Raw genomic sequence first — 13631 nt, 5'->3', positions numbered from 1 at the left:
CTGGCACTGATTCCCTTTTTAAAAATCTTGAAAGGCTCCCTACTGCCTTCAGATAAGTCCAAACTCTTTTAATCTGCTCCTTTTCAATTTCTTTCCACATACATTTCCAATTTTATTTCCCAACAGTCCTCATGTACGTCACTGGACAACTTGCATATTTTCCCAAACCTGTTGTATACTGTTTCTCCTCTCTGACCTTTCATTTACATTACGTCCTCTCCCTGAAAATAGAACATTTTTCCCATTCAGATTTCAAAGTCTGTCCTGTTCTAACTCAAATACCTTTATCATCAGAGTACTTAGGATTCTCTGCTTTTTAAGGTAGTTCCTTATCTTTGTTTTATCCCCTCCTTGCCAGATTACAGACCCTTTGAAGACATGGATTGTAGTGTATTTATTTTAAAAAATCACTCAGTTCCTAGCATAGTGTTTTGCGGATAATGTAGGCTAAATAAACTTGGGTAGGATTTGTTGATTGAGAGAAAGTCTCTGATTTAAGTGTGAAAGAATGAAACAGTATGGAAGACCGGAGACCAGAATGCCTGCAGCGTAAAGGGAACAAATGTCTGGGATCTGTGTCTGATGAGCTTCTACGGGCTGGTCACAGTCATACCACCTCCTGCTTGATGCAAATGCTCAAGCTCCACTAGATGGTACTGCAGAGTCACCAGTGACTGGAGCTTTTCTACTACAGAGGTTCTCCGGTCACTCACTACTGTTCTGTATAGATGACTGAGGTCGGAGCCATTGGAGGGAATGCTTTGGATAGTATGACCACAATCTCCTTTAACTTATTTCCCATTCACCAGGAATATATGAATGTTGGTAAATGTCAAAAGGAATTTATTACAATAGGAGGGTAATAATACCCTGATTCCTCAAATAGGGTCCCACGGTCAACAATCATTTCAACTTCCATTTGCCTCCTTAGGATACAAGAAAAATATTAGTTGTGCAGGCTTACAAAAGAATTGATAAAGTCAAAATACGATCCCTGGAAGATGAACATTTATTGAGTGTACATTAAAAAAAATCAAAGTTGGGAGATTAAAGAGCTTAGATTATGTAAATTTGATTAGGATACCAAAAACCCCTCAAACCATAAAGAAATAGGGAATGTCAGAATTAGAAGGGTCCCACTGTATATGAGAAGAGAGAAGATGGACTTTCATTTTCTAACCAACTGGCTTAAGAATATCCATTCTCAACCCCTCTTGGAATCCATCCCTGGAAATCATGAGTTCCTTGGGTTGTTATGGGCACTGATCATCAAGCTCTGGCATTGTAGGACTGACCTTGAGCAAGGAGAAAGTCCACAGTTCCCAGGTGGCCTTCGGAAGCTGCCATCATCAGGGGAGTACGGCCTTGCTTGTCTGCCATGTTGACATCAGCTCCATGGGTGAGTAAAAGATCAACAATCTGCAGGTGCAGAGAAGCAGGGACCAATCAGCCAGGAAGCGCTGCTGAGCAGACACACGCATGCCCTCCCCCACACTGTGATAACTCCCCGCGAGTCACCTCTAAAGAAACTTTCCACTGCAAGAATCCCCTGCGTGGTCTAGTACCATGGGATTCGATCTCTGACTGTCTCAGGGACAGCCAAATGAGAAGAACTCAACTCTAAACGTCCGACCCAGTCACTCAGTAAAAAAGAATTGAAGATAACAAAGGCCAAGATGTAGACTAAACCACCCCATGATGGAAGCGCCAACGCCTATGTCAGTGCCATTTTACTGGCCTCCCGGGGTGGCAAACCTGCCTGCAGTGAATATTTACAACTGAACAGAATACAGTAAATACAGAATACAGCCTCTGATAACTCTTTAGCACTGTTTGGCTCCTAGGACTTTTTTCCTACTTAAACATTTTCAAAGATTATAACCAATATACTTTTTTTTCTATCCTAAATATATAAATTAGCGTTTATCCAGAACCCAAACATCTGGAAAGACTGCATAACTAGAATTTACATATACCACATTTTCTTTTTGCAAGTCTGAGACACACCTGCTGTAAGTGGTTAGCAGGGATCTGTTGAGGTTTGAACCTTCCAGAGACCCTGGGGATGCTGTGAAGTGTGAAAAGGACGTCACTGCACCACCAGGCCAAAAGTAGCTAGTCCTTCTATACGATACAGATCATCAGGAATGATCTGTATTATATAGAATGTATGAATGTTAATTTTATGACGTATTCTCAATTAACCAGAATATTAATGACAGAGGCCCAAGTCTTCAAACCCAGTGATTGCTGGATAACCCAAATTTTGTGATTTTTTTGCTCTCTGCTTCAGAAGTTCCCACCCAGGAATGTGAATTGATACAGCCTATGGAGAACAGTAGGGAGGTTCCTTAAAAAACTAAAAATATCCAAGTTGTATATTTGTTTTCCAATAAAAAAATTACAATTAAAAACAAAAAACAAAAACTGAAAATAGAACTACCATATGACCCAGCAATCCCACTACTGGGCATATACCCTGAGAAAACCATAATTCAAAAAGAGTCATGTACCAAAATGTTCATTGCAGCTCTATTTACAATAGCCAGGACAAGGAAGCAACCTAAGTGTCCATCAACAGATGAATGGATAAAGAAGATGTGGCACATATATACAATGGAATATTACTCAGCCATAAAAGGAAGTGAAATTGAGTTATTTGTAGTGAGGTGGATGGACCTAGAGTCTGTCATACAGAGTGAAGTAAGTCAGGAAGAGAAAAACAAATATCATATGCTAACACATACATATGGAATCTAAGGGGAAAAAAAAAAGGTCATGAAGAACCTAGGGGTAAGATGGGAATAAAGACACAGACCTACTAGAGCATGGACTTGAGGATATGGGGAGGGGGAAGGGTAAGCTGTGACAAAGTGAGAGAGTGGCATGGACACATATACACGACCAAACGTAAAATAGATAGCTAGTGGGAAGCAGCCACATAGAACAGGGAGATCAGCTAGGTGGTTTGTGACCCCCTAGAGGGGTGGGATAGGGAGGGTGGGAGGGAGGGACACGCAAGAGGGAAGCGATATGGGAACGTATGTATATGTATAACTGATTCACTTCGTTATAAAGCAGAAACTAACACACCATTGTAAAGCAATTATACTCCAATAAAGATGTTAAAAAAAAAAAAGAAGTTCCCACCCAGAACTCACCCCTGCCTGGGGCACTGGAAGTAGCTACCTGCTTACCTGCCAGTGGCCTTGGCGAACGGTGCTGAATAAGGGCACTGCCCCTCGGCGGTTTGGCTGGGCCACTGCTGCCCCCTGTTCCAGGAGTAGACGACACACCTCCAGTTTGCCCCTTCCGGCTGCAGCTGTCAGGGCTAAGGGCAGAGAGCACAGAGTGAGGACAGGGGGTCTTGCCTTCTCCAGCCCTCTAGGGTAAGCAGGGCAGCATACCTGTGTTTGATGAATGTAATTGCTACTTTACCTCCAAGAATGATGATTTTGGCTACTTTTGCCATGAAGGAAATTTTCAAAGAAAAATAAAAGGGCTTACCTATATGGAGACAATTATAATAATTTTATTGAAAAAATCACCTTTGACCAAACTTATTTGGTTTCATGCTTCCTACCCAGACTGTCTTCTCTGCTTTTAATCCCTCTCTTTTTTGGTACCTTGTCCCAGCTACAAACCTTTTACTGGTATGTGCATGGGTAAGAATGCAGAGAGAAGGGTCTTTGCAGACTAAGGTCTTTTATTAGAGTTAGCTAGGAACCACCTTCGGCCAATTTCTACTCCTGGGCCCTTAAACTCAGAAAACCAGTCAGAAATTGCAGTCTTAATTTTGTTGATTTCTTAAATGACAGTTTCCTGGATTGCTTTTAAGGGAGTATTTACAATAAAAATATATTAAAAAATGTAAAAAAAAAACAGAAAAAAAAAGAAATTGCAGTCTAAGAGCCTTGGGCCAGTTTTCATTCTTTTTTTTTTCATCAGTTGGGACAGAAGTTTCTAGTACATGTGTGACCATTTTCATAGGAGGGTCAAAACTGTTCAAGGTAATAGTCTTAAAGATGAGAGAAGTGTGACAAAGGCTCTGTTCTTCTGAATACAGGATAATGGAGTCACAGATAAAGAACAGCTATAGCGAGGATAAAGGACACACAGCAGGAAGAAACATAAACATTCTTCCTGCTGTGCTACTGTCCACTGTTTATGATCTCTGATACAGTGGAGATTCTAAGAGTGCTTATTTCATCCTTTGAGTACTATTTCAATAGCAGTAAGAGGAATTTGTCGATATACTTTCTACTAAGTTCATATTTGAACAAACATGTATTTGTTTCTTAACCAGGGATCTCAAACGTGTATACTCAGTGTTTTAAATGGATGAGGGTAGGGAAGATGGTAAACACTGTTAGAAGATGGCAGGAGTTATGCTTTTAAAGAAAGAGTATGGAGACCTTTTTCCCCACACAGACTTGAAAAACGGATGTGGCAGTCAGCAGGTCCTTCCTTTATTGTGGCCACCTACTCCAATGACAAATCAGAGGAAGATCATACTTGGCAGGTGCAGAAAATATTTCAGTTTACAAATGTTGGTATCTAATCAGGGAAGCAATTGAAATTCAAATCAAATGGTCACTTGTGATTTTTTTCATTTAAGTGCAAATTAAGGCATTTTGTCTTTGAGCTTGGCCAAATTTATCCACAACTGACTCATATGCAAAACTAAAACTACCTGTAATTTCCACTGAGATAAACCTTCAAAGTAATCTTTTCCTTCCTCAAGGACAGAAAGGGCTTATGAAGGAAAATGTGGCAATTTTAGAAGATCTTAAACTAGATGTATCTAGGCCTTGTCTTATGTGTATTTTTCATTTTATTTTTTTTGGAACTCTTAACATAGGCATTTCCGTCCTGTTCCTCACAGAAGGGCAGAGGCTTCATCCTATCTGAGGTGAGGGTCATTTCCAAGTCCCGAATGGATAAGTTACAAGTATTGATGGGTTTGATTGTTTACTTGACTGAGAAGTTTTGTCTCTTATTCTTTAAATCAAAGTGATTTTCCCTCTTTTCCAAGTTCACATTTCTAATAGTTCAGGAAAAAAAAAAAAAAAACTTTAGTTCCTAGGTCAGAACACAAGAGTAGCTTAAGAATTTGACTGGCAATGATCACATTGTATACATTAAACTTACACAATGTTGTAGGTCAATTATATCTCAGTCAAGCTGGGGAAAAAGAAAGAACTTGACTGGGTTAGACACTTGTTAGGAACCATAAGAATCATCTCGTTGGTACATAAAACAAAGGGTTTGGAAAATTTCTAACTCTCCCAAGTTTAAAGTAGCTACCAGAGGGCAGGGATGCAGCAAACCTCCCTTTCAATGTCTTGTGTATGGCATGGTGTGTGTGTGTGTGTGCGCGCAAATACATTCTTTTTCACGCAAGAATTTCCAGCACTCTGGAGAAAATACAGACAGTATTTCAGAATCAAGCCTCTCGTCAATGATGCTAGTTCACAGAACACAGATAAAAATTCACAAGCAGTGCCCATCCCGAAAGCTAAACTTATATACTGTCTGCTTTAACCTGGAGTCATGTTGCTGGGGGCTGGCCCATCTCAACCCACCGGACAACATGTTTATATGAGAGGGAATGTTCCATTCGGCCTTTTTCTTTGTTGTATCATCTCTGTTACTTAGGTTATGATGTAATTTGGCAGGAATCTCCAGCTGATATCTGGACATGGTCATTAACACAGCTGGCCAACTTCATCTCAGAACAACACAACTATGGAAAATTGGGTCTGTACTTTTCAAAATCCAAGAGCAAGGAGTTGCTTTGGCTGGATTTTATATAGTTCTTATCAAAAACCGTTAAAACTTTTTGAAAGAGAGATGATTAAGGCAAAGCCAGTTCTGTAAAACAACAAACTGATTCTTAGAGCAAATGTTAACAGTTTGGAGCCAAATCTCTCTTCCTAAGAGACCAGTAACAGAATTCGTTCCCTAGCGTGTCAGCATCTGATGAGATTATCTGAAATAAATGGTCCTTTTTCAAAGGGAAACGGCTAAGGAGTTTGAAGAGACAGACAGGATACAGCTCAGAGTTGATGAAATAGCCAAAGTCAGCTTCGATGGGATGCTGATGCTAAATAGAATGTAGAGAAGCAAATGGTTCTTTTATCTCCTCAACCTTGAAAGTGTACAGCACCGACAGGTCATGGAAGACCGATGGGATGGAGGTGGGTGGGGAAGACATATACTGATCACTGCTATCCAAAACAACATTAATTAGTTAAACATTTATAGAGCTATTTGTCAGATACTGTCGGCTCTCAAGGAACTCAGGGTTGAATAAGGATAACAGACAAACAAATACATTACTATACAGTGTGATAAGCACAACAGAGATAAGTCCACGGGGGTTGTCTGGAGGTGGCACAGAGGAAGAAGTGTCTGAGAAGGTCTCCAGGAAGAGATGACAATCTAAACCAGATGCTGAAAGAGAAATAGGAGACTTATAGGCAACGACAACAGGGAGGCATTCTAGGCACAGGGAGAGCACGTATAAAGGCACTGAGGTGGGGAACGGCACGTTTACTCCTACTGGAGAAGACAGGCAATAGATGATGCTAGAGATCATGACTCATCTTTCTGATGCTACCTTGTTTTTTTTTTTGGCCACATCACACAGCATGTGGGATCTTAGTTCCCCGACCAGGGATCGAACCTGTGCCCCCTGCATTGGGAGCGTGTAGTCGTAACCACTGGACCACCAGGGAAGTCCCTTTTTATGCTACATTAATGTTACAGGTGGTCAATGAAGGGTGGTAAGCAGGAAAGTGACATGGGCAGACTGTGGCTTAGAGAGATCACTTTGGCTGAAGTCTGGGAGATAAATCACAAAAGGGTGAGGCCAGAGGCAAGAAGATCAGCTAGGAAGTAGTTGCAATAATCTAGACAAAAGATGATGAAGGCATGAATTAATGGTATCTTGTTTATTTTCTGAATTTTCGCTACTTTTGGGCCATGGATGGCTCAGGCTCTGCAGAGTTGCTAGAAGCTTTTAATGCTGGTTCTGTTCTATAGCTGTAAGACAAAGGAGAGGAGGGATTGGTGAACAATCTTGTCATCTTAATTGCCTTTCTTCTGTGTTGGAACACAGATTTCTGTGTTCCATAAGAAATCTGTGAAAACCCTGCAGGAGGGAGGGGGTCAGCCAGATGGTGAAAGCTCGATGTAGGAAGGTGTTCTTTGGAAGGACAAAAACGCCATAAAAGGAGGACGAAGACAACCAGGATATTGCAGTGACCTACTTTTAGAAAATCTGATACGTAAAAATTACATCTCAATAAATATTTCACTATATGCTAAGATATATTTCATTGATTCTAAGATGTACTGTCTTCCTTCCGCATTTTTAATATATCAAAGTCAGGTTGCATCTTACAATCGATGTGATAATAAAGAACTGTGTCGGTTTTATAGGCAGAGGGTTTTTCTTTCTGGTTTTTTTTTTTGGAATGGCACATAAAATAATGGTTTATATAGTTTCTTATAGTTACTGGTGTTTTGGATTTAATACCGTAAATGATACAAATTGTTGGAAACATCATTACCATCATATTTTCCTTAAGTAAAAATTGGGTTGTTTAGGCCAGGGTTGCAGATATGAGATGCTAACCAGCTGGCTGCAGGTCACAGACCTTCGTTCTCTATGCAAGGGAAACCTGTATAAGATTTTGCCATTGGAGGAAACATCACAATTCAATGAGTCATTATAAATTTTAAATGATTATGTGCTGTAAGTTAAAAAGAAACATGTGTACTTGGTAAATCCATCACTATAGACAGAAAAGCAACTCAGAGTCTACTCTACACTAGTGGTGAGTTGTAGGGACATTTTTTAACATAGCAAAGACATTATTTCCAAGAAATTTTTCTGAAGTCAAATAACTTTTTATACCTCTATAAATTATATTACAAATGTATTTCATTCTAACTCATTTAAATAACGTCTTATGTTCATAATGCTGAAATTAGTTCATATAAAATTAAACACAACACAATCCTGACTACAAGCAAACTGACATGAAAATTTGATTTTTTTTTTACAATCTCGAGATACGGTATGTATGTAAGAAAATTAATGTAACAAACTTTATTGCACACTTTAAAGCAGGAAATCTTTTAAAAGTCCTGAGGCTGTTACGTTTTATTCTAATAAGAAATTCATATCAATAAAAATAAGTCTTCCACTTAGTTCACACCCTTCTTGAACATTTTTAAGGAATTCTTTCAAGGACAGCACTAGGATGTGTGTGATATTCATCACTATGATTGTTAGTCTTGTAATTTCTGTCCACTATCGCCATCGGGCCACTACTTTTTGTTGCGCTCCCCAGTTAGGGTTAGGGTTGCACGTGTGTGGCCTGGCAACAGGAGACTCTGGGAGGGACGGTGGGGCTGTGCCAGGGAGGCTTTGCTGATGGGCTGTAAACCATCATGTCTCTCCTGCAGCTCCACGTCTCAGGATGCACACTCCACAACTGCTGGCGTCCGGGCCAGCCCCTTCCCCTCGGTCTGTCCTCTGGCTTCCCTCAGGGTGGGGCCCCAGAGACAGCAGCTGTTGCCAGCTGCACATTTTCCTTTAATCTGTCATGGGCTCTTAAGCTGCAGCTGCCCGGCATCTGCTCCCTTTGGCTCTGACAGAGGGAGCGATTGTTTGAGAAGCAAATTCCTGAGCTCTGGACCATTCTACACGATGTTAAAGAAGCCATGAAACCTATATAAGATTACTGCCATGTGTGGAAACATCACAGTTCAATAGGTAATTATACATTTTTTTTTTTTTTTTTTTTCCTTTTTGCGGTATGCGGGCCTCTCACTGTTGTGGCCTCTCCCGTTGCGGAGCACAGGCTCCGGACGCGCAGGCCCAGCGGCCATGGCTCACGGGCCCAGCCGCTCCGCGGCATATGGGATCCTCCCAGACCGGGGCACGAACCCGTATCCCCTGCATCGGCAGGCGGACTCTCAACCACTGCGCCACCAGGGAGGCCCGGTAATTATACATTTTAAGTGAATTCAAGCATCTTCTCATTTTTAATAACATTCTGACCCCAACCAAAGCATATCCCCTTCTTGTTTAGTAAAATATTCTCCCTAAAATCGGCCATCTCAATGTTGGTCTACTTATCCTGGCAAACACGACACATATCTGTGGTGACTCTACAGTTTTTACTGCCCTGGTTTCACAAACACATAAAAGGTTACTAATGTTTTTCCAGATGTTCCAGTTTAGACTTGGGGGAAAGACAACAATCACTTCCTGCAAAGGCCACAAGGAAGAGGCTTCTGTTTGTGGAGTAAGTACCAAGCAATATAGAAATGGCTTTGCTATCTGTTTGTGGAGTAAGTACCAAGCAATATAGAAATGGCTCTGCTACAGATCGTGAGACACTGCGCAGGGCTGTGCCCTACAGGGGGGCCCTTCATTTTGCATCCTGATAGCAACTGTACTCATGACGTATCAGTTTAACCACGTCAGGACCACTCCACCATGATAACACTTGGTTCAGTAAGCCAGAGGTGTCGATAAAAATTTAACTTCTTGGTTTATAGCTACAGGAGAAATGTTTATGCCTAACTGCTATAAGGATCACAGGGAAAAAAAGTTCACAACTATTTTCTGCTATGGTTTGGCACATTGTAAGGAAACTTTCAGTCTTTTAAAATATTTGGAAACAAGAGCGGGGGAGGGTTTTGTCTGAAAGAAGACGCTGGGGCTAATGGCATGGAGCATCCCAAGGGAAAGAGGATTGACAGAAGGAAATGGTGTGACTTTTTACTTTGGCTGAATCAGTCTCCAACACAATAGCCATAAGACAGAGACTGCCACCTTTGGTCTGGCAGAGAAAAAAATCAGGGTGTGAGATGCAGAGAATATCTCCACACAGACATGACACATTCACAGAGAAGAGAGAGATGTCCACAAGAGGTACCTGTCTCTCCCCAGAGACTGTCAAAGCTGTTGATCTGTGCTCGCTCCACCTCCTCCTCATCTTTTTCTGGAAGATCAAGTAGGTAGGAGACAATCTGAAACAAGAAGTTGTGTCAGCTCAAAGGTCAGGTGGAAAACTATACTACCGACACTAGCCTGTGAGGTTTGGAAGATACCCGGATACCCCAGGGTCACACTCTCTCTTGCACACAAAAGGAATCAGAACTGACTGTCCTCGCATAAAAACCCAAAGCTGCCATGACGAGCATTTGTTCTACCAGGTACAGTTTACATGTTTCCCTTGAACACAATTAACTTACATAGCATGTGACTTTTAAAAATCACATATTTATCACATTTGAGTTAAAAAAGCAAACCCTCGTCCTCCTAATAAAAATGCTACCAAGAAATAAACAGGAAAAAAAATCAATAAACAAAACCCAGAATATAAATATGGAGAAAACTGAGGGCCTGTAGTTTTTCAGAGCGGAGCTATTATCTTTTTTACTCTTGGAATTACAAGGACTGTCTGGGGATAATAAAAGGAGAATGGCTGCTAACAACAAAGGAAAGTGACAGCTCTGTTTCCAGGAATTTCACTGTAGAGAGAGCTAAAAAACCTTCTATAGGTAATAAAAATTCCGAATTTACTTAATATTCCCTTGGTGATACGTCAGGTCAGCTGACGGGGTAGCTGTGTCACTGAAGCATCTCAAGCAGTGGCGAGCCAACTGGTACTGGCCCACGAAACCGGACTGTTAAATTTTCGGAATTTTGCAAGCCAGTCAGTAAACAAAGATGTTTATTAAAAATTAAATAACAATTAAAGATATTATATTAAAAAAGGTTAAAATATCAAATGTTATAACTTCTTAATTGGCAGCTTGAAATCAGCCATGGTGGGGGTACTTATACCCTGGAAATTGGCAAACTTTGTAAATGAGGATTTGATTTAGTGCTAAAGCTAAAAGAGGTTCCAGGTTAATGAATATAATTTGTATGAGGGTGAGAAGTAGTTTAACAGTAGATTGCACATCAGATTTAATGACAAAATTATTGGGAAAAGAGCAAATAGGGGTGCAATTTCATTTATCAAATCATGGTTGAGTTGTAACCACAGGCTGGGTACGGATATACATTTAGCAAAAATCAACAAAACCATTCAATTAAGAGTATTACACAATTCATTATTATTTGTAAACTGTCTGCAACATTTTTTTTTTTTTTTTTTTTTTTTGCAGTTCGCGGGCCTCTCACTGCTGTGGCCTCTCCAGTTGCGGAGCACAGGCTCTGGACGCACAGGCTCAGCGGCCATGGCTCACGGGCCCAGCCGCTCCGCGGCATGTGGGATCTTCCCGGACCGGGGCACGAACCCGTGAACCCGTGTCCCCTGCATTGGCAGGCGGACTCTCAACCACTGCGTCACCAGGGAAGCCCAACATTTTTTTTAATATCAGTAAAATTTATAATAAATTTAAGTCTGTATGTATACACACACACTCACACACACACACACACACACACACACTTCTGCTCCACTCCACTCCCATCCCTAGAGCTGGCTGTTACACATTTCCTAGAACACTACCAATTCCACATATTTTGCCACTGTATTATTACTTTCATTAATAAATAAATTAGCAAAAATACCATCTGCACAGTGTTTAACAGTTTACATCTCCTATCAACCTTGTAAAAAAGAATTTATTAGCCTCGCTTTACTGGTCGGAAACTAAGGTTCTAAGAGATTAGGTAAATTGCCCAAGGTCCAGAGCTGATGAGTAGGAAAGCTGGGCCTCAACCCTGGTCCTTCTGAGATTCCAACTGTTGTGCCCTTTCCATTCCACTCTGCCTACCCATGTGAACACAGGTCAAAAAATAATCCCCCTGAGCCTAGTGTCATTGTCTGTTAAATAGGGGTGGAAAGATGGGGAGGAATCAGATTAGATAATGCCCAAGGTCCTTTCCAACATAATTCTAGGTACCCGGGAATCTCCCTACTCCTCAGATCAATGACCAAAAACCTAATTCACATTAATTAGGCTAACAAATTTTTTTTAAATTTATTTTTGGCTGCGTTGGGTCTTTGTTGCTGTGTGCAGGCTTTCTCTAGTTGCAGCGAGCGGGGGCTTCTCTTCGTTGTGGTGTGCAGGCTTCTCATTGTGGTGGCTTCTCTTGTTGCAGAGCACAGGCTCCAGGTGCGTGGGCTTCAGTAGTTGCAGCATGCGGGCTCAGCAGTTGTGGCTCGCGGGCTCTAGAGCGCAGGCTCGGTAGCTGTGGTGCACGGGCTTAGTTGCTCCGCGGTATGTGGAGTCTTCCTGGACCAGGGCTCGAACCCGTGTCCCCTGCATTGGCAGGTGGATTCTTAACCACTGCGCCACCAGGGAAGCCCTAGGCTGGCAATTTTATACTAATGCAACCCCTTTTTCCTGGTTTCCTAGGTCCTTCAATACATAGCTTGAAAAAACCCCCCAAACCTTATCTGCTGCTTTCTTACCTCAGTATAACCCATGCTAGCTGCAGCGATGAGGGCCTGCTGGATGGCGTGGCTCTTCTTAAACACCCCTTGCTGCTGGCCTGCCATTGTCCAGTCACACTGAATCAAAAACTTGACAACCTCCAGATGACCTCGGAGTGCAGCATGGACCAAGGCACACTGCCCATTCTTATCCAAGTGATCCACCTATGGGAGGGGACAGAGAAACCTATGTGAAAGAGACTGTGGCTGTATTCCCAATCTAGTCACATCAGCCCACGGCACAGGTCTGGACTACTAAGATTCATCCTCTCCTATTCCTTGGACCAATCCCTGAGAAAATTTAGAAGATACTCTCCTACTCAGGCTAGATCTTCACTGAGCTACAACTCTGGTAGATGCCCCTCTGGGGAGAACCTCTTTGCATAACGTCAGGCTTTTGTTTTCACATCAAAAGAAACAAACAAACAAACAAACAAACAAAAACCAACCCCAAAACTAAACACCAAAACTCCCAGCTCCAGCTTTGTTTTCCTGAGGTACACTCTCCCTTGTCCTCAAATAGACCCAAATTTGAAAGACTTATAAGCTGCGTTGGCACAAAAAACTGTCTTTGAAATCATGAAAGAAAAAAATTTTGAAGCTCAAATTTTTTGGTCTTCCAAAGAAGCAAAACATCTCATATCATGAATCACACATTTGACCACTATGCTTTGGCAAAGGCCACTGCTCTCTTCCAGTGGGCGGGCAGAATCTCAACCATCTGGCCAAAATGGCTAGAGGTACTTGGAACTTAATGCTAGACTATGTTCCAACAGCAGTTTTTACAGTTGCAGTGCTGGTTACAAGTTTAGGCTGAAAGAGAAGGCTGACTAAGGTCAATCTACCAGAAGGTCCCCAGCTACAAGTCTCAACAGATGAACAGCCTTTTCTGGCAGGTGGGCAGGTTATTTTCCAGTGGTAGTTAGAGCACTTGAAGCCTAAGTTCTGTATCTGGTTCTCTCCAGCTTTAGTTCCACCCGGCCATCCATATAACAAATGTTTACTGAATGCCTACCATGTACAAGGTACACGATAGGATAAAAAGGTAAATAAGAGAGTAAAATATAGATTCTACTCTCAACATTTTGAACAAGATAGGGGCGATGCAACCAATACAACAAAAACTTGTCCAACAAAGGTGTAATATAATAAATG

General features: G+C 41.5%; 1 protein-coding gene across 6 annotated transcripts in view; it reads right to left on the bottom strand.

Moving 5' to 3' along the window:
• TANC2 (tetratricopeptide repeat, ankyrin repeat and coiled-coil containing 2) overlaps positions 1-13631 on the bottom strand; it is a 363149-nt gene that overhangs the window by 17741 nt on the left and 331777 nt on the right. For all 6 annotated transcript variants that reach the window (XM_060080807.1, XM_060080805.1, XM_060080801.1 and 3 more), the window contains 4 exons: positions 12456-12641; positions 9960-10053; positions 3198-3331; positions 1296-1419 (listed from right to left, as the gene is read on the bottom strand). In XM_060080807.1, the coding sequence (XP_059936790.1) occupies positions 1296-1419; positions 3198-3331; positions 9960-10053; positions 12456-12641 (538 nt within the window). The remainder of the gene's footprint in view (positions 1-1295; positions 1420-3197; positions 3332-9959; positions 10054-12455; positions 12642-13631) is intronic.

This window comes from Mesoplodon densirostris, chromosome 18, assembly GCF_025265405.1.
Source record: "Mesoplodon densirostris isolate mMesDen1 chromosome 18, mMesDen1 primary haplotype, whole genome shotgun sequence".
Taxonomy (NCBI): domain Eukaryota; kingdom Metazoa; phylum Chordata; class Mammalia; order Artiodactyla; family Ziphiidae; genus Mesoplodon; species Mesoplodon densirostris.
Note: the sequence above shows the minus strand (reverse complement) of the source record. Positions and strands in the feature narration are given on the sequence as shown.